Source organism: Molothrus aeneus, chromosome 4 (genome assembly GCF_037042795.1).
Source record: "Molothrus aeneus isolate 106 chromosome 4, BPBGC_Maene_1.0, whole genome shotgun sequence".
NCBI lineage: Eukaryota > Metazoa > Chordata > Aves > Passeriformes > Icteridae > Molothrus > Molothrus aeneus.
This window is the reverse complement of record NC_089649.1, coordinates 23,296,437-23,324,256: the sequence shown is the minus strand read 5'-3', so window position 1 is coordinate 23,324,256 and position 27,820 is coordinate 23,296,437. Positions and strand designations below refer to the sequence as shown.

The 27,820-nt window shown below is 40.7% G+C and overlaps 2 protein-coding genes across 3 annotated transcripts in view; one reads left to right on the top strand and one right to left on the bottom strand.

The window, feature by feature from the left end:
- Positions 1-5,876, top strand: part of TSPAN5 (tetraspanin 5) — an 82,440-nt gene extending 76,564 nt beyond the window's left edge. Inside the window, exon 8 of the mRNA XM_066548069.1 lies at positions 383-5,876. Coding sequence (XP_066404166.1) covers positions 383-448 — 66 coding nt within the window. The 3' untranslated portion in view covers positions 449-5,876. The remainder of the gene's footprint in view (positions 1-382) is intronic.
- Positions 5,877-9,050: 3,174 nt separating this feature from the next.
- Positions 9,051-27,820, bottom strand: part of RAP1GDS1 (Rap1 GTPase-GDP dissociation stimulator 1) — a 92,606-nt gene continuing 73,836 nt past the window's right edge. For both annotated transcript variants that reach the window (XM_066548067.1, XM_066548068.1), the window contains 9 exons: positions 26,212-26,337; positions 22,238-22,381; positions 21,884-22,015; positions 21,350-21,484; positions 19,638-19,763; positions 18,509-18,648; positions 15,200-15,326; positions 13,801-13,929; positions 9,051-9,720 (listed from right to left, as the gene is read on the bottom strand). In XM_066548067.1, the coding sequence (XP_066404164.1) occupies positions 9,593-9,720; positions 13,801-13,929; positions 15,200-15,326; positions 18,509-18,648; positions 19,638-19,763; positions 21,350-21,484; positions 21,884-22,015; positions 22,238-22,381; positions 26,212-26,337 (1,187 nt within the window). In that variant the 3' untranslated portion in view covers positions 9,051-9,592. The remainder of the gene's footprint in view (positions 9,721-13,800; positions 13,930-15,199; positions 15,327-18,508; positions 18,649-19,637; positions 19,764-21,349; positions 21,485-21,883; positions 22,016-22,237; positions 22,382-26,211; positions 26,338-27,820) is intronic.

The following is a 27,820-nucleotide window of genomic DNA, read 5'->3' as shown; positions in this document are numbered from 1 at the left end:
ACTCTTAGCAGGTTGAAACTAAGACTCTGTTAGATAAACCTTTTGTAGAGACTTTCAAGCCTGTACAGACCTACTGTTTCCAGTGGTGCTTGAATGAGCAGCAGAGAGCCTTTAGGGTTGCTTTGAACCCTAGAGGGTTCAACCCTAGGGTTGCTTTGAAGATTAGAAGATTAGAACTGTTAATTAACTAGAAACCAGTGCCACCATAAAAATACTGGGGTTACAGGAGTTCTGCAATATTCTTTCTTCTTCCAACACTTACTATTAATTTAATTTCTACCTGTATTGTTTCTTTCTTATCTAAGTTCTGTATAACCTAAGGAGTTTGCCTGTGTGAAAAGTTGTCTAGTGCTCCAAATGAATAAACTGTTGTCTCTTCCAGATATTTGGGATATGCTTAGCCCAGAATTTGGTTAGTGACATTGAGGCTGTCAGAGCCAGCTGGTAAAACTGCTGAAGTAACCACAACAAGACACTGGACAACCGAAACCCTCTGAAACCTCCAGTGTGTCACTCCGACACCAAGCTGTATGGACATGGGTGACAGGGAAGCCTTCTCTCCCAAATAGTCTCAAGTTTAAGTTCCTGATATTGCAGTGAACTTGTGTTTTTTCGGGATGGGGGAGAGAAGAGTGGGCTATTGAAAATCTGCTGCTCACTGACAATTTTTTTTTCTTTTAAACCACCACTTTGAAAGCTGTTGAGCCGTGAATCTCTACTGTATTCTTGATTTTGAGTAACAAGTGGACACTTTTTTAAATTGGTGTATTCAGTGAGATAGAGTTGCATTGTTGTAGTCTGTGGATATGCTGTTTATTCTTCATGTCATGAGCTCTTTGATAGCTGCCAAATATTCCTGAGATGGTCTATCTCCTCACCACTCTGTAAAGGAACAATCTTCTTGTTTTCACAGCTAAACATAGCTACAGGCCTAAACCCATGAAGCAGGAAGCAACTTTCTATGCATCTATTGTACAGTAAAAAGAATTTGTTTTTAAAACAAGGGAAATTATTTTTATGCAAGCTTCCAACTATCTCCCTCTAGTACTTTGAGGTTGGAATCAGCAGAAGGGAGAATTGCTTAATTTTGTCAAGATCTTTCTTCCTTCTTCACCCTTGTATGAAGGGAAGGGAGTTTTATATTTGACGAACAAGGGTTGCTGCCATACCTTTGGATATCAGTCTCTTAAGGCAAGGATGGGATATAACTGTATAAATGTATGAAAGCAGTATGGATGTTGGGTCCAAGTGAAGAATAATATTCAAATAATGGATTATATATTAACTTAAAAAATTCAAAACTTATGTATCTGATATGGCAAAATCTTTTGTTTCTCTGAAATTTAGTGTAACCTAATGTATTTAGGGATCTCACTGATGTTAATGCTTTGACATACTCATGCGAAGCTTGTTTCTTTGGTCTGTTCCTAGTTAGGGCTTTGGTCTTTCTTTTTTTCTTTTTCTTTTCTTTAATTCTTTTTACTTGCATGAGCTGTGGAATAAGAATCTGTGACACTCCAGTGCTTTAAATATGTGCATATGTTTTAATACAGTCTAATCCGAACTTATTTATTGATAAATGCATGTGATTATGGAAAGATCATTTCCCATTCTCTTGGAAGTTGGAGAGAACAGTTTTTGTCAGAGTAAATGCTTACCTCCAGTGAACAAATCCATGCTATGGAGATGTCTCCTCTTCTTGCTCTAAAGGCAACAAAGAGCTTTCTTCTTCTTTCTGTGAAGCAACAGAATAAAAATCTTAAAATAGAAGCATTTTAGGATCAGCTAAGGCAGACCCTTTTGAATTGGACACAAGAAAGCAGAATGTGGGAAAAAGCACAAATAGTGGAGAGAACTTAAATCAGGCTCCATCCAGCTTAGTGTTTTTGATTTGTTCTTCTTCACTAATAATAGTGAACTTGAAGACCTGACCATGGCTTGGGTAGTTTATTGCACTTTGTATAAATTTAGTGTGTTTTATGACCCTTCTCAGTATCTCCATACCAGTCCTGAAAGCTGTGGTCCCGCTTTGGTCAGACAGTGGCAAAGAGTGTGTAGCACCTCCTTGTAAGGACATAACATCTTTCCGAGTTGAGTTTTCTAAACCAGAAGGTATATGGAGTAGGAGAGAGGAACACATTGCTTTCAAAGCTTCCCTGTTTTGGGGGATAGATAGAAGGCTGATCTGGTGACTTGTTAAGGCCCTTTTTGGTCCTGTGACACTTAAACAAATGAATATATGTACCCTTGCACATTTTGCCTTTCTGTGCTTTAGTTGGCCGTGGTTTTTCTCCCCTCTGAAGGCTGGTGAAGGGCACGCTGGCGCTTCACAGATGCCTCAGCAGACCTGTTGTCCTCCCATCTTTGAGCATTACCTCATCCTCTTCTGGTTAACTCCCACTGACTGGCTCTGAATCAGGCAGCCTCCATATCCCTTGGTATCTGCTGTTAAAGGCCAGCCATGACTCAGAGTATTTTTTAAAGCCTTTCAAAGCAATTATAATTCATTGTCCTTAATAAAGTTGGTTCCACCTCAGCACAGTGTTATGTTTTTCTTAGCCACTCCTCAATTTGAGGAGTTACTGGTTGTTTTCCCCTAGAGGGACATACCGTTTTGCCTGATAGTGGCAGGACAGACAGATCATCAGCACCAGTGTTGCTGCACTGAGACAAAATGGTGCAGGGAGGAATCAGGGAAGTGGGGTTGAGGAAATAACCCCTCCACCAAAGAGCCTTGATTGTGATCCTGGGCTTTGGTTTGGAGGGAAAACAAAAAGCCTAATTACAGAAACATTCCTTGTTGCCACTGATCTTGAATACTGCTGTTGCTGCTCTGAGTTTCTGAAGATAGCTTCATTCTTCTACTTGAATCTCTGCAGTTGTACTGTATTGGCCTTCTGTCTTGTCACGCTGTTCTCCGAGTTCCAGTCTGCTGGCTGTGCAGTTCGCAGTGTCAGACTGATAGGAGGGTAAATGCTCCAAGCTGAGCAATTCTTGTTCTCACAACTTGCACGTCTACACACAAATGTGCAACACTTCTGCTGAATCCCAGAATGACTGACTGTTCTTACAAAAACCACTAGATAGCTTACTTTTCTAGAGCTCGTCTTTATTGCTGTGGTTGTTGATCCTTCTTGCTCCCTTGTTCCCAAGAGATACTTATTTACTCATTTTTACATTGTTTGATGGATGTGCACTGATTGTTTAGCTGTCTGTTACACATTTAAATCCCACATTTTTTTGTCTACAGATCAGGTAAGATGTCCTCGAAATGTCCCACAACAGCTACTCAGCAGCTTAGGTGTCCAGTTGTGAAACCTTGTGGGAGGCCTTGGAAATCAATGTATTATTGTCAGAGCCTGCCAAATACAAGCAAACTTTTTTTCCAGGAAACTTTGAAAAGGTCACGTGAGCTGTAACTGAAGCACAACTGCTGGCTACGTGGGCTCAGTGTCTAAAGCAATAAGATGTGGTAGGCACTCAGACTCCATGGCAATTTCCTGCCTGGTGTGGTGGTGGGGTACATATGAGTTCAGAGATCAGCCTAATTATCTTTAATGTGCAGTAGTTTTTCAGAAATTTATTGTCAGGCTTACGGAGTGGGAAAGAGCTCTGTTTGCTGGGTGATTCCTGTGGAGTAGTGGCATTGCTAACAAGGACTCTGGTAGCTCAGCAGCAGCGTGGCTTTAAAGCTATTTCCATATATCCCATTGAGCCCTGCCAGGGGGCATCACAGTCCTTGATCCTCTGCTTTCTAAATACCCTCTCTATTCACAGGACTTTTTGTTGTTTGGGTTTGGGGGTTTTTTTGATTAATAGCCTAATGGACAAATGTGTGATTCATCTTTTTGTGTCTATTTTGGTAGCAGTAGGATCTCTTTGCTTAAAATCCATAATTTTGATTGTGCCCCTTAGAGTTTGAAGCTGTGGGGGTGCTTGCTCAAGTGTACTCTGTCCCGAAAGCCTTCTTCTCTCCCCTTTGAGAGAGATGCTCATTGTAGTTCTGGTGTGTAAATAGTGTTTGGAATGTAAATAGTAGCATGCAGATTAAATGCTTCTTGCACATGACTGCTTTTCACCCTGAAAGTGTTTATTATGGAGAGGAAAGGTGTCCACCAGGAGAGTCCCAAGTGGTTGTCTTGGCTGTCCCTTGTGCCGATGGAGCAGCAGGAGCGCCTCAGCTGCCTGTGTTCGGTGTCTGCCCTGTGAGTGGGTGGCTGCCCCTGAGGAAGGTGAAGCCCTGGCCAGCCCTTTGGGCCCTGGTTAGTGGCAGGGCCTCCCTTGCCTTTTCCTTTTGCTGCTTGGCTTTAGAACAGCATTTGACTGTAAAGTGGAGAGTTGGTGGCAGCACCTCCTACCAGTTATGGGAGGTTGCCATCACTTGTGGCAGGACTAAACATGGTGCTATAAGAACTGTCCTGGATGTCAATCTGTGTTTTTACTACTTTAGAGATGCTATTATTAAAATTGGTCTTGGGTAATATGGTTGGTTATGAGAGAAACTATTGTCTGAATTTTTGATTATGTTTCCTTTCTTCCTGTGTATGTCTTTTGGGTGCATTGAAATAGCAGTTCTGCAAATACCTATGTATTTGTTTTGGTTTAGGGTAAATTTGGGAGAGAACTTTTAAAGGGTTTTTTTTAGAAAAGCAGATTTAATTGGCTTTTTAAATTGGTTCCGGAGAAAATATTTTTTCGGAGAAAAGTGGAAAAAATTCTGTTTATTAAACAATAGAATTTAAATAATATTAAACAACAAAAGTTTTTGTTGCTTTAAAAGAGATGATAAAATTTAGAAAAGTTTTTTTTTTTGGCTTGTAGTTTGGCTTACTTAGTTTTTTTATTAGTTTTTTTTTTGTGGAAGATTAGACCTCAAAAGGTGTCAAACACTGCAGAATATGCCAGTTCCTCCCATTTTTCTTTTTTCCCTGAATCTTTTCCAGATACCTGTAACAAGTGATGAAACTGTCTAAAACAAATGAAATAATACTACCTTGATCCATTACCTACCAAATTTTGCCCCTTGAAAAAAAGAAATAAAAAATCTGTCTCCCTTAACATGCAGTATACGAAGAAGTACTACTAGTGTGCACGAGGCAGCACCGCTAGCTGTCTTTTGTGTTTTGGCAATATAAGTGTGTTAATAAAAAGCTCCATCTGTATGTGCGTTCATGTTCACACTATGTACATAGTAGAGATGGACCTTGAGCTCTGGGAAGATTGGGATGTGGGTTTATGACTCAGATCCATTTCTGATACATATATTCCACATTAATTCCAGCTGAATCTTTCTCTTGTTCATCTGAAGGTGTACAGCAAGGTGTCAATATTTACCCTTTGTGTATCATTCCTTTTTATACGAATGTATTCCCTTGTGTTCCTTTTTTATCAGTTGTAAAATTGATTGTAAAAGCCAACTACACTTACCGATTGAAAGTATTGCTATAACAGAACTGCATGCCCAGTAGAGTTTGACTTGAGCTTTAGTTTTCTGATTTCAGACTGGTTCCCTTCAGTCTAGGAGAAAAGCATAGATCAGGTGCATAATGTATTACTTGTCATCTTTAGCATTAGACTGTGGTATTGTATCACATGCTGATCTCAATGGATGTAACTGGAGTCTACTTAGGAGGTTAATGCAACTTCCTGGTAATTCATTTTAAGCTATTGAAAATGGTCTTGGTCATGCTACTTGTGTTCTTGGGTTTTTTCTTTTTTAATAGAGGCATTTTTTAGGAATGTTTTAATACACTTATGATGGACAATACAATAGTTTTAATAGTCGTGCAGTATTCTGTATTTACTTGAAGTAAATCATTTTATATGCAATTTGTTAGATAATGACAATTTTATAAATAAAATTGTGTGAAATATGATGTTGTGAATGTGTATGCACTCTTGATGTAGCACTAAATATAAACAATAGAAAGATACATTCATGGGAAGTTCCTCCAGGAAAAGATCCCTACCTTCTTTCCTCCAAACTAACAGGGGAAATAAATCCCCATCTCTCATATGTGTTGTAGAATACCGTGTTCTGATTAAATCACAAAACATGCTCATGCCTCCAGTGGCTGCCCTTAGATGAATAATAAGCTAAGACATGAAGAACATGTCCCCACATGAAGAGATCCCTTATTTCCTGTCAGCTGTTGTTGAAGTCTCTGCCTAATGAACATGCTCTGCTTCTTTCCAACAGGTTGCTGATGTTCCTCAGGCTGCAATGGCTGTGCTCTCCCCAGAATTCTTCTGGTCACCCTGGTGTGTTCAGAAGTTGATGCTTTGCAAGACTTAGACAAATGAAATTCCCACCTCCCTTCTCAAAAGATTAAATAAGTGCAGCATGTCCTTAAACAGAAGTAGTGAGAGCTGGCTTACATTATTGTGCAGGTAAAAATGGGTAATGATGTCTTGTGCTACTTTGGATAGAGGAGGAAGCAGACTTTTTTTATAGTATTTCAAAACCTCTAGGTTCTGTACACAAATGGCACTGTGATCAATTTAAAAGCATGTCCAGATTGAAGTCTAATGCCTTTTGCATATTTCAGGCATATGACATTTATCTGAATGTATGGAAATGATTTGGCAAATAAGCATCTAAATTGGGGACAGACTGACACACAAACACAGGAATGACCAAAAGTTAACAAAAAAGAAGAAAAGCCAAGGGCATTGCCTGATAGATGTGACAAACTTGGAGATAAGCATTTTCACGATGGAGAGGGAGACTAGAAATGGCTACCTGCCATCTGTCAAACTCTTAACAGACTTGTACACTGATTCCTGAAGTTGAGCCCGGTTACCATTTTAAAACAAATTACCTTTTCTGATGGGTGCTCTGGATGCAAGGCTGGTATTGTTGGGGTTTTTGCCTTGCCCAGAGTGAAGCTTCTCCTTGTTATAAGGGCACTGAAATGTAAAAACACGTGGATGTGTTCACCTTCCCAACAGTGAGATGCTGGGCAAAAGTTTGTACAGATGCCAACGAGCGTGACACTTAAGGGAGGTGCTGCCTGCCCTGTGGTATGGCCATAGGGATTGTTCTGATTGTTCTGGCTTGGCTGTGGTGGCACTAAGACAAGGACAAGGCCCCGTGTCTGGCACTGCTGTCATAGAAACAGTCTGAGCAGCAGATGTCAAGGTTTGCTTAGATGCAATCTAGCTAGTAAACATCCAATTGGAACTACTGTCAGCGTTTTGACTTCACTTGATTTCAGTCCAGTTAGTAGTGAAATGCATGTGATAGTAATGTCCTTAGATCCCATTTGTTATTTAAAGGTGCTCGGAGGATAAATGATTTACCAACTACATAGAAGTAACCTGCAGACTGCAGCATGCCTCAGGACAGTACAGCATTTGTGTGGCTAGATAGTCTCTTCAAGTTACCTTCTCCTACTGTGACATACACCCATCTTTGCCCTTATGTGGGCTTTCCTTCCTAGGCTCAGCACAGATTTTATCCAGGAATCTAAGTCATTTGATATTCCATCCAAGGAAACTGAAAGTAGGGTATCACCATTGGCCTGTGTTTATGCTTGCTGTGACAGTGGTACTCCTGATAAACATCTGGTGATGAGAATAGAGTTAATGCTTAACCACAGCTCCAGTTAGACAACCAAATGGGAATTCTGTCAACGTCACAACCAGTTTGTGTGAGCACATGCAGTTTATACCAATGTCAAAAGGAGCAGTCTCTTTCAAGAACCAGGTTGTTGTTAACAGGCCTCAGGCAGGTTGTTGATAACTGGCCTTTCAAATATTATTTTAGATTCTGTTTAAGTCAGTGGAGTTTTTGTGCCTGAGAGAACTTGGGCTTGTGAGGGCCTGTGAGCTGTGATTGTAAACATGCTGGTTATGTTCAGCAGCAGTGCAGAGGTTCTGTGTTATTTGGAGCCCGATGTCACGAGCTCCTGGTTTGTGTTGACAGTTCTTCACTCTGTCAGTGGCTTTATTGCACTAGTACTAGCATTTGCCTTTTTGAATGTGTTTTGTTGTTTTGGTTTTTTGCTGTTGTGCAGTTTGGTATTGGAGGATTTTTCTGCATGTTTCTGGCCCTGGATTAAATGGATGTGGAATCTCTGCAGTGTGAAAACTCCTGTAGCATCTGCTGTGTTTTGGTACAATCTGAGACCTTAAGTTGGCTATTGAAAGCAAGTTTCTTTTCATATCCAGCTTACATAAAAAAATCCCTTTACCCTCATGGCTGGCATCTTCCCATCACAGTATCTGAGGGATAAGCAGTGGTTTCATGGAGCTGGGGAGTGAATTTGTGAAGGCCAAAAGAAGTGGTTTGCAATTACCTGGCATGGGATGTCATAGGTGCTTGGACTTTGGGTTTGCTGCCTCTGCTGGTAAGAAAAGGAACTTGAAACTTCTGAGGCAGGCACTTCAGCACTGGGGGTGCTGAACTCACTTTAAAATGTTATAGATCTTGTGACCTTCATGCATGGTGGGCTTGATCAAGCTAGGCAATGGTATCACACAGTCCAAAATAACATCTGCTGGCTTGTTGGAAACCGCCATCCCAACTGGCTCCTTGTTTTGCCTGAGTGCTGTCTGCTGGTTTGCTCACTGGCATGTTATAGACCTACAAAAGAGCAGCTGTGAGATAAGATGCTCAGACTGGCAGTTTTCCATCTCCCTTACCTAGGAAAGGGGAAAAAGGAAGTCTCTTGCATCTTCCATTTCTCACTCAATGGGCTTCTGTTGAACAGCTGCTGCAAGATATTATTTTAAAAATCTATCTATAAAATCCCCCCAGTAAACAAAGAAGCAATCCCAAGGAAGCCCAGGAGCACTCATATGCACATGGCTTTATAAGATAAGGATTGTATCATGCATTGCTGCTAAAATGCATGATTGTTATGCCACACAGTGCCTCTGTATGAGCACACACAGTGAAAGTGGTTGGAATAGCTTCCTTTGTATCTGCTCAACTGAAAGGCAGTGATTGCGTCGGGCCAGAGCCAGGAACAGAAAGAACTCACCAGTGCATGGTGATGCAGTCGCGGCTTCTGTGTGGGATTAGAAAAAAAGGACAAACCACAGGGTAAAGTGAGAGCACTGAAATTTTTATTTGTTACCTCTAGGTACCACGAGTTTGACATTAATAGGCAAGACCAGTGAATGAGCAGCAGTACATTGCATTCAAACCTGAATCTCCAAAGCACCAAAAATTGAGCTAGATTTACTTCTTAATCCTATAGTCAGCACACTAGTCTGGAGCTGCTGCATCTCGTGTTGTCCCTAATTTAGTAGTACATTTTTATGCAGTTAGGGGGCATGAGGAAAAAGAGTCAGTTGTGTAGTACCACTTCTACATCATCATAGGACTACAACATGCACATTCTACTATGTGGCCCAAGCAACAAGAATACAAGTAGAACAGTTACGGGTGGAGACAGGTTCATGTTAACACCACCTATGAATTTGTAGAAACCTTTTTGGACAGGTACCTACAGCAGTTCATCAATTTGTGTGGGAACGTTACACGCATGCACAAGTGATACAGTGGAAAACATAGCAGGAGCGGCAGCAGGACGGAGGACAAAGGTGAAATCTGTGATGGGATGCACTGGAAACAAGACCTTCCTCAGCTTTCTACAGCAAGTCTCTGCTCTGTTAGCGAGGCCTGCTGGGCAACAGTTTTGTTCTCATGGCTGCGGAGTTTTGATATGACTTCTAGAAACGCCATGCTCTGCACTTCCTTTTGGAGAGGTTCTGGAAAAGGAAATATTAAAAGAAACAGTGCTTTGTATGAGATAGGCAGAAGAAAACTGGGAGAAACTTTTCTACTAAATCCTGTACGCACAAGCACGCGGCTGTGAGTACGCATAATCTGGTTATTGTTTACTTTTTTGAATTGCTTTTGTTGATGGAGAGACAACTTTTCAGGGCCTCCAGCACACACAAACTCCATGGATTTCAGGTCATGATGAATGATCAAGCTGCTGCATAGCAGTTAAGAATATCCACCTGAATTGCCTTCCAAAACAGGTGCTTAGGAAGTATTTTTAGTGAAAATACTTTTTTGGTTTATTCTTTAAACTAGCCTGACCAAGTGAGCTGGCTGTGACAGGCTCACTGCATCATTTGTGTGTCAACTCTTACTGGTTGTGTGGGGGTGTGAGATGGGTCCTTAATGGATGTGTCGCCACCTGGTCACTGTTTGCTGTCCCTTTACAGCTCAGCTCTGATGTTAATGCAAACAACAACATGCATAGCATTGCCCAGTGCTGTGCATATGGATGCAGTGTTTATGTTCTGCTCAAAACTAGGAGACACTGTCTGATGATTTTGATCCTGGATTGAATGTTACTTACTTTTTGTATTATTCAAGAGAGGTTGGCAGCAACTCATAAAATTGAACAGAAATTGTAAGAAATTTGACAAGCCCTGTACTCTGAACATCTCACGGTTTTGATCTAAAATGGTTGGTTTTGTTACATGCCTCTCTAGTGAAATCCCACTCAGCAACAAGTACATATTATTTTGCTTTCCACATGTTGCTGGAGGCCTAATCTCTGAATTTCCTGGGAGAAAACCCAACCATCTGTTTCAGATAGCTATGCTTTATGCTGTGCTATTTACTTTTCTTTTAAAAGCAAGCTCTGGCATTTGTTCCCACCCCTACCTACTTTCTTGTTCACATGTGTTTAGTTCTCATGCAGTTTAACCCCTGCCATGTAAGAGCTGGCACTCTCATGCTGCTGTGGACCTGGGAACATGTATGTACAGACTGATGTCAGTGAAGCTGTTGGGGTGTTCATGCTATGTATGCACTTCCTGCTTTCTGATAGATATCAACATGTTTAAGCAGGTATTTAAAGCACTGTGCTTTACCATGGCTGGTAACATCCAGTTTCATGGAGACTCTTGCCTACAGAAGACTGTGCTAGCTAAGAATGCTCTGCTTTGGATGATCCATTTTTCATTGTCCTCATTTTTCTTTTCCTATACATTCACTCAGTTGCAAGAGAAACTTCCAGATGGAAAGAATCATATAAAAATAGGTATCTGTTAACTGCTTAGCACAGCTGAAGTTCAACAAAGGCAAATGCAGAGTTCTTCACCTGGGGAAGAATAACCCCAGGCACCAGCACAGGCTGGGGGCTGGTCTGGAGAAAGCATCTCTGTGGAGAAGGACCTGGGTGTCCTGGTAGTCCATGAGCCAGCAGTGTGTCCTTGTAGCCATGAAGGCCAATGGTATCCTGGGGTGCATTGGGAAGAGCATGGACAACAGGTCAAAGGACCCTCTGCTCAGTCCTGATAAAGCATCATCTGCAGTGCTGTGTCCAGTTCTGGGCTCTTGAGTACAAGAGAGACATGGAGCTCCTGGAGTGGGTCCAGTGGAGGGCAACAAAGATGATAAAGGGACTGGAGCATCTCTCAGAAGGAAAGGCTGAGGGAGCTGGGTCTCTTCAGCCTCGAGAGGAGATGACAGAGAAGGAAACTCATCAATGTCTATGAGTATCTGAAGGGAGGGTGTGAAGAGGACTGAACCGGCTCTGCTCAGTGATGCCCAGCAATAGGACAAGAGGCAACAGGCAAAAACTGATGCAGAGGAAGTTTCACCTGAACATGAGGAAGAACTGCTTCACTGTGCAGGTGATTGAACACCAGAACAGATTGCCCAGAGAGGTTCTGGAGTCTTCCTCACTGGAACTTTCTGGATGCAATCCTGTGCCATGTGCTCTAGGATGGCTCTGCTTGAGCAGGGAGGCTGGACCACTGTGGTCCCTTCCAACTTGACCTATTCTGTGAACACAGATGTTGGCAACATCAGATTAAATGTGATGCCAGATACCCCATAACAAAGCATAGTAACAACAGCAGTCACTGGAGAATTAGATGAAACCAGTACCAGTGGAGCTGCTTCTATTCTTTATTGAACTATACTAGGGGTCAGTTATTTCAAAAATAACTACACAGGTCTGTTCACAGTAGAATAAGGAAATGTGGTTCATGATGTGGAGATGGTAATGAAAACAAGTTAGAGGCAACAGAGCTGTAAGAGGTGCATGTTAGTATTTTCTCTTGTAAAGAGCAATCGGATCCTTGATTCTCCTCTCCTTGGTTAAAATAGTAAACTCCCTCTCCCCAACTTAGAAGTTAATACCAGGGTTGCTCAGTTGTTATTCTTGTGTCCTCACTTTTCACACAGGTCTGTTCAGCAGGAAGCAGGGCAGAACACTGAGTCAGTCAAATACTGGGCCTTAACTTCACAGCTGCATAATGCAGTGACATGCTGCTGTCTGTTCTCTGGGAGCAGGGCAAGGAGCCTTATGCCTTGGCAAAGCTTACAGTGCAGTGGCAGACTGAGCTCTGCCACTCAGATAACCCTAAAATACCCCCCCCTAAGATAAGACTGCTCTGTACTCTGGAGACAGGTATTTGACTTTAAATAACTCTGTCAGCCTTGCAGGTAACAAGATTGAGGAAGGGCAAATGCAACTGTCAGGCATATATTCTGAAGATGATTATTTTAGTTGGAAGCAGTGGAAATAAAGATCAAGATGGTGAGGCTGACAGTGAAACTTTGGCAAAAGGCTTCTGCTCTAAAATGCATGGATAGTCCCAAGCATGAAATGGCTCAAGAAGGTTGTGAGTAACAACTAAGTTTACATGTCTTAGCATTCGAGTGAGTGCCTACTGAGAGCTGAGGCTTGTTAGCAAATTTTGAGCACTATCTTTGCACACTGAGATGTGTATACTCTAAAACCGAGTATTTGTTCCTATAAAATGGCAGGAATAGAATATTCAGTTGCATGGCTGTACAGGTCTCCAAAATTGCACTTGCAGTAGGCATGGTGAACTCTGTTTAAATAAAAAAGCATGTTTGTTTACAGAGACAGCACACGTTTAACTGTGGTAACTTTTAATCTATTAATTGAATTGCTGTAAACTAACCTCTAGAGAACCTTCATATGTTTCACACTTGGCAAGTTGTGCAGACAGGCTCTGATTTTCCCCTTTTCTGTAATTATTCCAGTTCTTTGTCATCTTAGTTGACTGTAAATGCCTAGACCTTTATGGAATGAAATTTGTTCTCTCTCCACAGATTCAATCTTTCTTAAAGAACTGAATGAAAGAAATGTAGCATCTTCTTGAAACCTTGAATGAAATTTCCCCATGACACCTTGCTCTTTTTTGTTTTGTGGTTTTTGTCTGCCCACACACAGATGGGAAATTGCAATATCAAACCACAGCCTTCTTGAAGAGCCTGTAAACAGCCTGACCTTTAGCAGAGGGTGAGCTCAGAGAGATGAGAGTTTACAGTGTCCAGCACTGATGTGTGTTAGTGCACATTGTGCCTGGTGGGCTGAGCATGTGAGGGCTTGAGGGAAGGAGTTTTCCTAGTCACATAAATGTAAGGATCCTTCCTAAAGCACCATCACACATCAATTACAGGGAACTTGCAGCTAGAAATGAAAATTAAATTCTTGTGATCTGCATATTTACAATGACAACTTGATATTTGTATAATTTTAAATGCTTTCATTTCTTTCCTGTTAAAGTTTGAGCTAGTTGCATCCTGCAGAAGCCAGGGTCAAGTTTTTGCAGTTAATGTCCAAAACTGAGTTAACAGCTTCATCCTTGACACTATAGATAGACACTACAGAGTCATATATCTTATATATATATGAGTCATATATATATAGACATATATCACAGTGTCTTTATATCCATTGTGAACAGAGAACCAGTCACAGCATGTTTGCACATGATCTGGGTTCAGCTGTAGGACAGAACTATATTGCGTACATAAATCTTGGGAAGCAGCCTCTCCTGAATACTCACCAGATCCTATAAGAGCACAGATCAGCACCATGGAGTTATATTTTATTTCTGGAGCACTCCTATCGTCTGAGAGCAGTCTGTGTAGAATCTGAACAAGCTGAGCATTTTCAAGATCCTTTTCAGCAGTGACTGAAATACAAGTGAAAATTTGTAAGTGCCACTTGCTTTGACGCTTCCATGAGTTGTCCCTTTATTGAAACATGATCTCTCACCAGAGTGAAAGACTGGTACATAACGCATTGGTATAAAACTCAAGCACATATTTGATGGTATGATGACAAGAATCACAGCTCTTGCTATAAAAATGTGAAGTTGTCTAACTGCTTGAAAGGACAATCACAGGTTTAATGATGAAATCCAGTTTAATGTTCAGTAAGCTGATGGAAGAGCCATGAGGCTTCCTAGCCATTTAAGCCAACACCTGTAATATTTCAGCTTTCAACACTTCCATTGCCTGAATTTGCTTTTGGAAAGTCTGTCTGAGTAAATAAATATTGCATAGTTCTTGATTCCATGGTAGAGGGAGCTCAGGGTCCATTATAAAGCCTGTGGAAAACTTTTCAAGATCTCCATTTGAGTTACTGCCTCTGTAGCTTTCTAATATACACGTATTGAATTCGGCTCAACCTTTAAATGCCTGAAGACAAGACAAAGGGATGATTCATGTGAATAGGAACATCTTTCCTTTTATTTAAAACAATTCCTTGATGTATTGGCAGTGATTCAAAAGTTGAACAGAGCATTCGTCTAGTACACAATGGCGAGAGATGAAATAAAGAACAAAAATATGTAAGGTTGTTTGTTTAGTTCCTTAGTTAATAAGAAAGTAAACAGGATAAACAAAACCTCTGTTGAGCATTTACTTTACTGTTTCAAAAGCTGAGGTACTACAAACGCAGGTCAAGACATGTAATCATGTCTGCCTACATATGGCAATTCTTGCACTTAATCCTGGGTAATTTAATGGAGACACGCTGGGGGCATTAACCACCTCTGTGTATTCTCAAGTTCTTACTTATTAGGTAAGTAGACTCTTCATTTTGAAAAGCTCTCTCAAAAGCAGATTAACGTTCCAGTGTAGGAATGTGGTCAGGTCATATAGTCTCTAGTCTAAGATATGTTTGCTTTCTGAGTTTTACCCCAAATCTGAAAGTTAAGCTGGAGGGCCTTTCTAGATCACTCCACCACCTACCAGAATGATGGAGCAGATCCCGTATAACCAGCACTCTCCAGTTTCCTGCATAACATGATGGCTTGCCTGTGTCTGCATGAAGCACAATGGAAAAACTGAAAGGCAGGTGGAAGGAGGAGGCTATTCTACACTGCATTCTCCCTTCATGACTTCTCCTGGGCACAGACTGGAAAGGAAACAGGTGGAGTGAGCTCCTGGGATACTCACCTAACTCTAGAGCCGCTATCAATGCCAGTGCAACAAGAGCTTCGTTTTGCATTATTACGTGTTCGCTGGTCGCCATGGTTACTAAATGCTTGATGCCACCGCTCTGTACAATGGTCCTAATTACATCCTAAAATAAATAACGCAAAGATGACAAAATTCTGCATTGCATACAAACTATATTAAATAAGGGAACTGTCAGGGATGCTGTGTTATCTTTGGGTAAGGGTACTTGTTGGCTTTGTGCACATAGAATCACTTTATACATCAGTGTACAGATATGCAGGCCACCTGTTACTGCTCTGCAATTCTAAGTGTGTTAAACCAAGGCAGGTTGTTGCAGTGTGATGCCATTTCCTGTTTCACCTATCCCAACCCCTCAGGTGTGCCAACCTTTCCTTTCCCCTTTTGCCCTCCTGCTAAGAGCTGTCCATCAATCTTAACATTCCAGCAAGGGCGTCGTGTGGTTGGCAGAAGTTCAAAAGATGCCCCTCAGGTCTGGGCTCATTGGCCTGTCCAAGTGTCTGTATCCCTCGAACCTTCCCCTCCTCCCACCTGGTTGGCCCTCACCTGTCCCTTCCCCTCCCCCTGTCCCCGGGGCTTAAAAGGAGACGGGACCATGCGGTCGGGATTCTATTGGGAGCTGTTACAAGATTCGGAGGTCTGTCATCCTGGAATAGAACTCTGGATTAAAACTCTTCAATAGAATCCTCTCCTTTCTCTTCACCGTCGCCTGAACCTTTTCCACCAGAGGTAAACTGAGTTCCTACTATGCCTGGATTTGTTCCGAGTGCCCAGCTGCAGCAGGTAAACCCATAACTAAGTTAAGACACACATAATGAACTCTTTTCCAGGTTATACGGTGTAATTCAAGTTCTCATGCTGTGCCATCAATCATCAAATAATTAGGGGTTCAAAGTATCCAACTAACTATATGGTTGAGGTAAGGAAACACACAAACATAGTTATAATAAAGTTATTAAATGCTTCATCTTTCTCCACGAATTTTCAGAGTTTCTTCAAAATGTTCAGAGAGGTGAGATCACAAATATTACATCTTACTATGTAACAGAAATGGTGTACTTGAAAAGCTGTTTAGACATAAGACAGGAAAACAAGCAGTGGTATCTTATTATGGAATTTTTCTTCAAATACAAAGGAGGTAAGGAAAAGGTATGTATGGGACATCAATGTGTTGGTTTCTGTTCTAAAGCCAGCTGTTAAAGCGAACTGTTGTGCAGTACTGCTGCCCAGTATCTAGGAACTTAAAATGTTTTTTAACTGGGTTAAATTGTCTAAAATAGATAAGAATACCCAGCTGGGATTCTGTTTTCAAGTCCAAAATTTGATCCAACTTATGTGACAAGAGATAAAGATTATAGCAGACTAATACTCTACAGGTATTAGTTGTAATTTCACAAGTGGTTGTGCACCTCATGTTTTCACCATCTTATATCCCAAAAATAGTTGCAAATTGTTTGCCTGAAAATCAGGTAACTTAGCATGCTGAAAGGAAACTGTTTGAGGAAATGTGGATTGTTTTTTTATTATTTTTTATTTGTCCTGTGAGTGCGCAAAGGTTTGAAGTAGCATTAATTTCTTGAAACAAGAATACAATTTAAATTTTTCATCTATATCTTAAATTTCCATTTAAAACGCATCCCCCTTTCTTACACTAGCCACAGCCAAGATAGTGAGATTTATAGTCTCACTACTGTGAGACTATAACAGAAATTAAAAAAATAAACATCTAAACCTAAATATAAAATACTATCTGAAATACCTTCAATCCCAATCTCAACCAAAAAAAAAAAAAACCCAAAAACCAACACTCCAAAGTAGTTTTCAGACTGAGATAATCTGGGAACTGCTAAGTTCTATTTAAATTGGTGTGGAATTTTCGGTATATAAGGCTTAGGAACCAATCAGCATCTTTGACATCAAAATTTTTTATACTGTAGGTGAACCTCACCCTTTAATAGGCAGTACTGAATAGATGACAGCCATCAGGTTTGGTACTAGTGTGGCTGAAATCACAGGTACCTACTCCAGTTTTGTAGAATGACTAAAACTGACTGTTGCCTTTGTAAATATTCCCCCAAAGCATTTAAAATTAAAAGCCTAATTCAAACCTGATGTTGTTAAGAGCCATACAGCTGTACTCTTATTCAAACCTAGAGGGCAGCAAAAGCTTAAAAATCCCTACCCTCTCAGCTCTGTTATCCTCTTCATGTCAAATTTCCTCTGTCAATACATGCACCCAACAAAAATTAATTCACCTGTGATAATGCTGTTAATTTCTGCCTTAATATCTATTTGATGTAATCAGTACTGTCTCCATATTTAGAATTGAATTCTGCTGTCCTATAGAGAATATTAGTCTCACATCTATGGTGGTGTTTGCCATCCATGCATACATGTTGGGGACATTGGGGAGGGGTGCAGAAGAAGTGGGAACCAGAAAAATGAACACTGATCAGTTTTAGAGGCTGAACATAAAATGAAGAAGGGGTGTTAGGCAGAGACAGTGATATTAGCAATCAGCAAAGATTTAAATCCCTGTGAGGCCTGTTGATTTGTTCTTGGAGACACTCAGTACACATCAGGGCCCTACTATATTTTTCACTTCATAAATACCATGGATGAATGAAGAGGTCACTATTACAGTCCAAGCTCTCCAAATCACACTTGCTATTTAAGTTCAGTAATGCAGCCTATGTTCTTATCAGTGAACATGCTGAAGGAAGTCTGAGCCTGAAATAGGCTGTCTCCAGAGATGTGTTTGTCCTTCATAAGGCTGCTTTGTCTAATACTCAGCTGAACAAGAATGATGGACTTGGACTGCTTAAGTAAAGATATTCGATTGATATGAAAGTGAAGGGAGGGGCAGATGAATTTTTCCTAATGTTGTACCTTTTGCCATATACAAGCAAGCTTTTGTTAGAATTTGGAATAAATTATCATTTCTTATGATCCATCAGAATCTTAAAAGTTTGAAATATGCTGTATGAAGAGTAGGGAGACAGACTATTTCTGGATCTCAGTTTAATATAAATATATAGCAAGATCCTAACAACTGAGTTCACTGATTCTTCATATATAGCATCATAAATACAGAGAGAATACAGCATGCTGAACTTCTGCAGGATACATTTAAAATAAAAATGGGTCAAGCCTTGGGCAGAGGAGATGTAACACATGAATACCCAATCTGGCTCTAGAAGGATTGCAAGGTGGAGGGTTGGTTACCAACAGGAAGTGCACAGGTAACTCTTGGTTCTGACAAGTTGACCTTTTTGTCCGCTAACTTACTTTTGATTTGCTGTGTCGTATAAGTGCAGAAAGTAGTCTGTTGGACTCTCCCATCACACCTGCGTGATCCTTGGCTTCACACCACTCCACCAAGCGTTCCACCAGTTTTACGTTTTTGCCCAGCTGTTCAGCTGCTTCTGCTACATGGTGCCGGAGCCAACAACACAACAAAAAGGTTGTCACTTTTTTAAAGCAAGTGCTAGAAAAACAAGCTGAAAGTTACTAACTTGAAGGAGTTAGAAGAACTTCACTAGCTTGTACTACCAGTGGGAAAAGTCTAGGTTGCATTGAAGCAAGTAAAGCCAGTCAAAATGAAAAGAAATTTTAAAAAAATCCAGAAAAACATTAATAATCCAGTTTTTGAAACAACTTATCAGCCCAGTTAATGAAGCTTGTGCACTGATGAAGAGTAGGGAAAATACAGGTGATATCACATCCCCAGCTGAGCTGTGAGCCAGCTAAAGAATTAAAAACCAGGAGGGACTGCTGCCAGAAGGGAGCACTGTGGTCAGTCAGATCAGTTTTGATAGACTGTAAGTCACGTAAGTTTCTTCAAAAAAAGTCTATTTCGCATCCAATGCTTTGCTAGAACTAGAATGGATCTTTTGAAAAAATCTGTAGGACTGAGTCAAAAATAAATACACAGCTAATTTACCTCATGAACTATTTCTGTTTTTTTAGCAGATTTCTGATTTTATAAATCCTCATCCTGGAACAAGTTGGTAACTAAAAGGTGCTTTTTCTTTTCGGAATTGCAGTCTATCAATTAATAGAGTATTATCTTGTTCCAAGGACCGAGGTACAGCCAGGGAATACAGTAAGTGAACAGCAAAACAGGAGTGGTAGCTCAAAACACTCACACCTCAATACACACTTGTAATGTGACAGTGTAAAGAAGTTGAAAAATAAGCATTTGACACCTATTTGGAGGGTCCCTGGTAGTCAGTTTAGGACTTCTGAAAAAAAAATCAACCCATGTTCCTATCCTTTTGCATGTGTATTAAATTGATTCCATGACTTCAGGAATGAAATTTAGAAAAGCTCTGCTTCTCTCTTTTAAGAATCTTGGCAGCGTATCACAGACTGAACCAAAGAGAATCACTTAACATAGAGAACAGTTTATTTTTACCTTGTGCATCTATTAACATTCTTAATGTTCCCAGCAGCTTGAACTGAACGGGGGGCATCTCCGATCTGAGAAATTTCAACACAGCTTCTGCAACGCCAGCTGATAGCATCTTAGCCTTATTTACAACTGCATGAATAAAGAACAGGGATTGATCTCAAAAACATTTCTGGAAGATGCAGTTAATTTCAGAGCTGGACTGGAAGCAAATTTTCAGACGTGGTTTGAAAAAGAGGTTGTGAGCACAGACTTCAGGAACAGTGTGCACTGGTGATACTGTGTTGTGGAAAAATGTCACGATTCCTGTGAAATTAACTGCTTTTTAATAGCATGCACATCTAAATTTCTGTATTCAGCTTGAGCACCACCAAAGGGGTAGACTCCTCCCTTTGGTGTAGGAAAGGTATCTTCCACAAAATGCATCAGGCAGGAGGCCAGGCTAATACTTGCACCCCCAAATAGGAGGAATCTTTGAGTCCCAACTACACTCTTCAATTTCTCACACGCAAAGGAACTAATTAGCAAAGCAAAGCATCCAATTAGCAGAATAACCCCTTACCCAGTTCCAATACTTCATACAAATAACACTCTAGCCTGACATGCCTGGAGTCTGTAGTCTTTTGTTGCCTTCTTCCCCTCTCCAACCTCTCTTTCATCCTTTCCACTAGTCCATGTTCTCCACTTTCACAGAGCTCTCTGAAATGTATTTAAGGTGCAAACCTTGCCCAGTAGTGTACTTGGAATAAAATAGTTATTAGGTATTTGAAATAGTGTTTTGACACAGAGCTCATCACTGAGGTCAGTTATTACTTGCTCATTTCTTTCTAACAATGTACAGGGATGGTGATGTAGGTCTCTGGCAGACACCCTTCAGCACAGGCTACAGGGAAGCTGACTGATGGAAGTGAAAAGAATGACTCACCTGAGAAAGGTAAGCAAATGGAATACTGCTAAACCTCAGTGGGTTTAGTTATGTATGCATGATCATTTCTAAAAGTTAGGATTTGTCAAAACCAAAAATAGTAAAATAAGACTATGTGAATGAAAGACTTATTTTTGGCTTGGCACAAGAAACCATACACCAGTGTTATGGATTTGATTTGCTGTTTTGTGTGCGTGCTCTACCTTTATGCTTGGGTAATCAAAACTCACACAAATCAAGTTACTAAAAATGACAAAATTAGCATTCAGCTTACTGCCAACAAACAGTAACTAACTGCAATAGGCTGGCTATTCTGTTGGTCTACCTCCAGCTCTAATTTGGCAACTTTCAGTGTCTTACGTAAGATGCAGTGTTTTAACAAAGTGGACACTGTTCTCTGGTAGGGACCCTCAGCTGTGAGACAGATTGCAAATGAAGCAAAAAAAAGGCAGAAAGAAAAATAAATATGCAGTGCTCTGGACAAAAAAGGTTGAGAAATCATATTCAAGGCCTCCTCAGCTCCTCACCAATTACAAGGCTGCCCTTTCTTTGGTGGGGGATACTGTGGGATCAAAGTGGCAAGGGACAGTCACTATGCCTGTGATGTATTCAGAACTGCTTTTCTGAACTGCTGTGCAACAGACACAAAAGCAGTGATGGGCCAGAATGAAAAGCAGCAGTCTGACCTGCCTCTGGGACTGTCAGTCAGTGCTCCCACCCACATTCCCTAGGGGGTACAGTGGGAGAACAGAATTTCACCTTTGCGTGGTTAGCAATGCAAAGAGAGGCTTACCAGGAATAGCCAGGTTTCTGAGAGCACTCAGTGCAGCATGCTGCACAGTTACATTTCCATCCTCCACATGTCTGTCTAGCAGATCCATCAGCTTTTGAACTATGCCATTATCCACCATATGGATGCAGTTTCCGTCTGTGCGAAATGTAACAAGTCATTTGTGAAGGGAAAATTATTACTAAGATTTTTACAACAGCTTCTTATGAATAGAAGGGTTGTTTCCTTGCTCCTTTTTAGTTTTCATTGTTGAGAATTTGACTACCATCATATATGAGAATTGCAGTGCTCATGACAAACTTACAAGAGTGATAAAAGAAATCAGAAGGCAGAAATCTCCTTTACCCCTCTACACATGCAAAATAATATTTTTAAAGTAGGTTTAATGCTTTTGAGGATTGTAAAGTTTAAAACTAGTGATGTTGCTGTGTAACTCAGCAGCTTTACTGCAACATAGTTGTTGTTTGCAGCTCTACAGACAGAGCATGATAGAGGGGCACACATAAATTTACTTAAGTTATTATGGCATGTTCTTACCATTTCTGGCAAAATTTGCAATAGCCAGCGCTCCTGCAAGCTGTAGCTGATGACTATTGGAAGGAATCCATGAAAGTACTCTTTGGAACACACTGCCTTTTCCTCCTTCAAATAACTTTTGCATGGATTCATCTGAGGTAAAAAGCACAGAGAGTCAGCAAGCCAAAGTGATTGTTAGAGAAACTTCTCTTTATATTTGTGAAGCTCTCCTGGTTCCACTACAATTAATCTGCCTGGTGTGCAGCAGGTCACCTAGGTTATTTAGAAAATTAATAAATAGTGAAATTCAGCTGCCAAACAGTGCTACAGGTATCTGCTGTTGCTTAGCAGAACATAGTGACAGCCCACCCTTACCTCCAAGCAATAATAGAACCATAAGATCAGAAGCTGTTTTAAGCTCTGCAATATCATCCTCTTTGTCACTGTCCACAGTCTTCTGGACAATCTCAAGTAGGCACTCCACCAAACCTGCTTCAACCAGCTGAAGTTTAATGACATCTGGAAAATAACATGGATAATAGGAGTCAGAATCATTTTAAATGCATCTATCCTACACACATAGGCAGGACAGACTGTAAGAAACAGTGATGTCAGTGTTTTCACTGACAACTTGTGTACATAAAACCACAGGTTCTTTATTTGAAATTCTTATGGCCAACTTCTGTTATTATTCATCTAACAGGCTCTCTGGCTCTGGACTTCCTTTAGAGCACAAGTCATAAGCTGAAGGTGTATGGAGCTCTTCACTTCTAAAAATGAGGATATTTCTCTACATCAAACTTCTGGCACCTCAGTCATGGCACAGCAGACTCATAAGGATTGTGCTGTGTTCATGCTTTCCAAAGACAGACAGTATATCTGCCATTTGTTGAAAGGGCTGCAGGAGGAGTGCAGAAAGGTCAAATCCAAAAGGTTGGGTTGGCAGAGAAGTTTGTTCTGGAAACTGATGAGGCAAACTAATTTCTTAGTTGTTACTCAAAAGAAGGCTTGAGAAGGTAGTATTTTTTTTTCAAGTGACATAAAATCTGGTAACAATATTTTTTTTCCTTTTTTCTAAAATAACAAAATATTTAATAGATGGAATCTTCTTTGGAATCTTCTTTACATGCCTAAACTCCCTTTCTGTTAAGAGGGAATGGCAGGCTGTCTTATGCTATGTGAGGTCTCTTCATACATGGAAGTGATTCTGGTAGTTTTTGCAGGCTGATTTTGAAAAATAGTCACAAAGCTCTGCAGAAGTGTGCAAAAGCGGATTTCTCTCAGTTTTCTACATGAAATGATATTTTTGCAAAAAGGTGTTAACCCAAGTTAAAATATGTTTAGGCCAGGGCTTTGGAAATATTTTTTTCATACAGTTTACAAACCACACTTGGGAGAGGAAGTGTGTTTTATCTCTGGTGAAGGATGTGTCTGACTCTCAGTTTCCTGGTGTCACTAGGCTTTTTGCCTCAGTGAAATTCATTGTTCCTTTAAGAGCGGCTGACCTTCTCATGAACTTCGTAAGGAAATGCAAAATCTCCAGTGGGGATTTTTTTTTTAAATAGGCTCTTTTGCACTGAGGTGCTTTAAAAAATAGAGAATACCCTTAGCTATAGAATACAGGGTTGAAGATGTTCTGTGATTTGAAATTGCTACACCAGCATGCTTAATCAACAAGTAAATTAGAAAATGTCATGGTTTGACACTGGCACAATGCCAGTGCCTCCATGAGAATACTCTCTCCCCGGTTTCTGCTGTGAGATGTGACCAGGAATAAACAAAGCAGGCTCCCACTTAGAAGAGAAAAAAAAATTATTAACTAAACTACAAGGGAAAGGAAAAAAAAAAGAAACACACAAGGAAAATGAAAACTTCACAAATACATCTCCTCCTCCTCCCCACCAAATTCCCAATACAATGCATCCCCCAAGTTATCGACTCTCGGTCCGGCACCACCCTTCAGAATACTCAATCCTCAGTTCATCAAGAGGAGAAGGAGTCCTTCTTGTGCCAGTGGTGACCTCTTCCTTTCATGTCCAGTGCTCTCACCACTGAACACGGACCAGAGCTGCTTCTAGGGTCGACTTTTAAGGATGCTTTGTCCCACTCCAAAAAGGCACAGTCTCAACTTCGGGACACCTGTCCCCCCCATATTTTTCACCCCCTGGGGCCGAGGGGTACCCACACTGAACCCTCTAGGTCCTGAGGCATTGCCTCCCCCTAGAATGCAGTCCCTGTATCACAAGGAAACATGGCTCTGTCCATGGCTACACAAAAAGAGTCCAGCATAAGCCACTCCATCATCTCTTCCACCTGAGTTCTTCTCTATTTCTCTCATGGCCCATTCCTCTTATCTCCTCTATATCTCTCTTCTCATTCAGCTCCAGGAGGATTAGCATTTGTAAGTTTTCCATCAACCAAGAAAAGGGTTAAAAATCTGAGGCTCTGTCTGTCCAGAACTCCCACGGCTGCCCAGCTGCACCCCGCCCCTTCTCCTTCTCAGTCGGCCACTATTAAATTTCAAGGTGGCACAAGCACAGGCACAGGCTCTCTCTCTCTCTCTCTCTCTCTCTCTCTCTCTCTCTCTCTCTCGGGCTGCCCGATGCCTCCTGGTGCTTCTCCCACCCTTCCATCCCCGGGGCCTCTTCACCTCCCCTCTCTGTCCAAGGTCAGGCCTACCTCACCTGGCTGCATGGCTGCCCTTCCCCTGCCCAGCAGCAGCAGCTGGGCCAGGGGAGACACCCGAACTCTTTCCCTGACCGGAACCCAAGAGAGCCTCCCCGGGGAGAGCCCTGCTTTAACCCCATGTTCTCAGAGGCGGATCCAATGTCCCAATGGCCACATTAGGTACCAATATTAAAATCTGAGCATCCATTGGCCTAACCACAGCATCCCAGAAAACATATTTCCTGTCAAACCACCATGGTAAAAAACCTTAAAACGCCCTAACCACCAAAATCCAGACTCTGCAAATACTTAATTGAGATGTTTTTCCCTTCTGACCTATTGCTAATTACAATGAAAAGCACCTAAACAGTACCAGCAAAGTGAACTCATTTATGTATGCCTTGAATCCACAGTGGAAATGTTTTTCTGACTACCTTTCAACATCTGAGCATCTGAGTCAGGGTCAGCAGCAGTGAATTTCTCAAATCTTATTGCAACTAAAAAACATACTCTAAGAAAATTTAAGCATTTGAACTGACATATATCAAACACACAAAAAGTTCAACCCTATTTTGTGTCACTCTGAGGATGGAACTATCTTAGAGAAGATTTTAAGTTATTACATAGTAAATTATACATTTTGGAAAAGATGTGCATTTTTAGAGCTGAAAAAATGAATTGATTTTCCATGCCACTTAAAAGTCAAAAAACCTTTTAAAATTGAAGTGAAAGTTTATACTGACTTACATAAATTGAAGTGAAAGTTTATACTGACTGACTTATACTTTGTAAAACAGACACACACAGAGTGTGCATGCACAACAGAATAGGATGAAACATAAATCTGAGTTTGCAGTTCTATCTAACAATCTGTTCAATTAAAAGAAGCTTTATTGCTGAAGTGGTTAAAACAAGGTTAGAGAGCCATCAAATACTGTGATGTCTTCCCTACACAGAACTGCTTCCCACAGTCCATCTCCACCTGTTAACTCATTTCTTTATTTCCATCAAGGGCAGATGATACATTGTACAAGCCACCTTTGTTTGATCCCTTGTTTCTCTGGAGGAACATCCCGGACGGGTGATCAGGGGTGCACATCAATTCCTGCTCTGGCTTGAGCAGTGAGTCAAACTCCCAGGGGCTGCCTGGGGCTATCTAAGATATGCCACCAAACACCCAAATTAAATTCATATGATCTCTCAATGAACAGTAAGGGCAGAGTGTCCAGACCTTAGCTCTGCAATTGACATGCCCCTAGCAAAAATAATGTTATAGGAAATGGAACTGCCAGTGGCTCTGCAATTCCAGGAAACAATGTCCTGGTGCTCCAATGGTCAATGAACACTTGAGCCAACATTTGCAGACAAATGTGAAGCTCTCTAAAAAGCAGCTTTTGATATTCCCACTGTGGGCAAAGAGCAATAAAATATAACATAGTTGTATACAGAGTGAATCAGTGATGGAATTAGCATCAACAATGTTCTGGCTCCTGTCATATGCTCAACAATTAAGACTCATTCACTTTTCATGACACCACAATCATAAGGATCAGTTGTGGTGGCTTTGGAAGGAGACAGCCCAATACTCTGCATTTTGTGCCTGAAAAACACACCGATATACTGAAATAAAAAATACCCACAAGAGAATGAGTAAAAGATAGAGTAAGAAAAAAAATTCTCACCATTTTCTGCCAGGGGGGCCAAAACTTCAAAAATCATCTCTTTTTTATCATGCTCTATTTGCTTCTTGAACAGTTTCACAAGCTCTTCAGCAATGTTTGTGTAGGCAAACTGCTCCTTACTTGACTCTGTGAAGCAAAAGGAGAAAATCAGTATAAAGTAAACAAACCACATAAGAAGGTAGAACAACTTTTTCTCTTTGTTACCAGGCTTATTCAGCAAGATGACTAACTGCTCTTCACAGACAAGAGCAATAGACTCATGCTTGTCACAAAATGAAAAGATAAATTTTAAAGATAAAATTTAACCCTTTAAATGTGCTGACCTGAATTAGTTATGGTTAAGGCTGTTAAAAATATATAAATATATGATTCAAGGCTGTTTGGTCTGGTTTTGCCCACCAAAATATAAGCTAGCTCTAGCAACAGTAATAGTACAAAAAGAAGTCTTTGATTTCTCTCAGCTTAAGAGAAAGAAGAGCAGGTTATATACTGCATTTTCTATGGGAGAGATGAAGATTTGCACCAAATGCTTTAATATTTACATGGTCTCATGATGGTGACATTTCTTTTGAAATCTGTGTGTGGCTGTTGCTGAGCCATCTCATACTGCACAGATACAGCATAAAGCAGTTTTACAGATGGGCGAGGTTCCTACCAGATTAGCCAGCAGGTCTTCAAATGTACACTCAACAAAAGCATCTCTTATTCCATTGCCTGTATCATATTCCTCCTCACTGGCAGTATTACAAGGGCTGCAGGTGGTAGGGCTGGTGTTCTGCATTCTCCAGTTGCCACCTCCTGAGGGCCATCTGTAGCCAGAAAACCTTCCAGCACCTTTGCTATTGCTCTGACAGATGCTTAGGGATTACTTTACTGTAGAACTGACCCCAAGGACTTGGGAAAAGCATGAACTGCAATCCTGGACACTTTTGTGCACATCTCATAATTTTCTCTCACTGTGCCTGGTTGCATAGTATATTCTATGTGGATTTTTGATCTTTCCAGTATTTTAGCAGATCCATCACTGGTTTGTGCCCTGCTTTGACACAGAATTAGAGTCATATAATGCTTTTCAAGGGATTTGTGCAATGCTGTTGTCTTGTAAGTGATGAAAAATGATAACCTCACCAAAAAAATTCCCCAAAGTTACAAGGCAAAAATAAAATAATACAGTTACAATGTGATTGACTACTGCTTAAGGGAGAATAAAGTATTACAGAGTAAATTAATTTTGTGCCAGTCTTAAAGAATGAGCACCTTTTCAATGTGTATGAACTGGAAGGGAAGCAGCTGCTGTAAAGTTTTTCCCATGGTTCTCATTACTCAACAAGAGAGAGCTGGATCTTTCCAAAGAGGGGAAGGAAATTCTCAGTGAGTCTACCATTTATCATATTTAATATCATTATGGTTTTGGTTGTATTTAAACACTAGGACTTGCAGTGTATGACTCTTACAATTTTTGCTGTGCAGACACAGTACACAGTGCCCAACCTGCAGACCTCTGATTCGTTAATTTCTTTAGTGCTACCTTGATGGCTTTTTCAGCTATTGATTTGTTAAGAAGAATTGTCTCCTGTAAATAAATTTATTATGTGTATGATCAAACGAA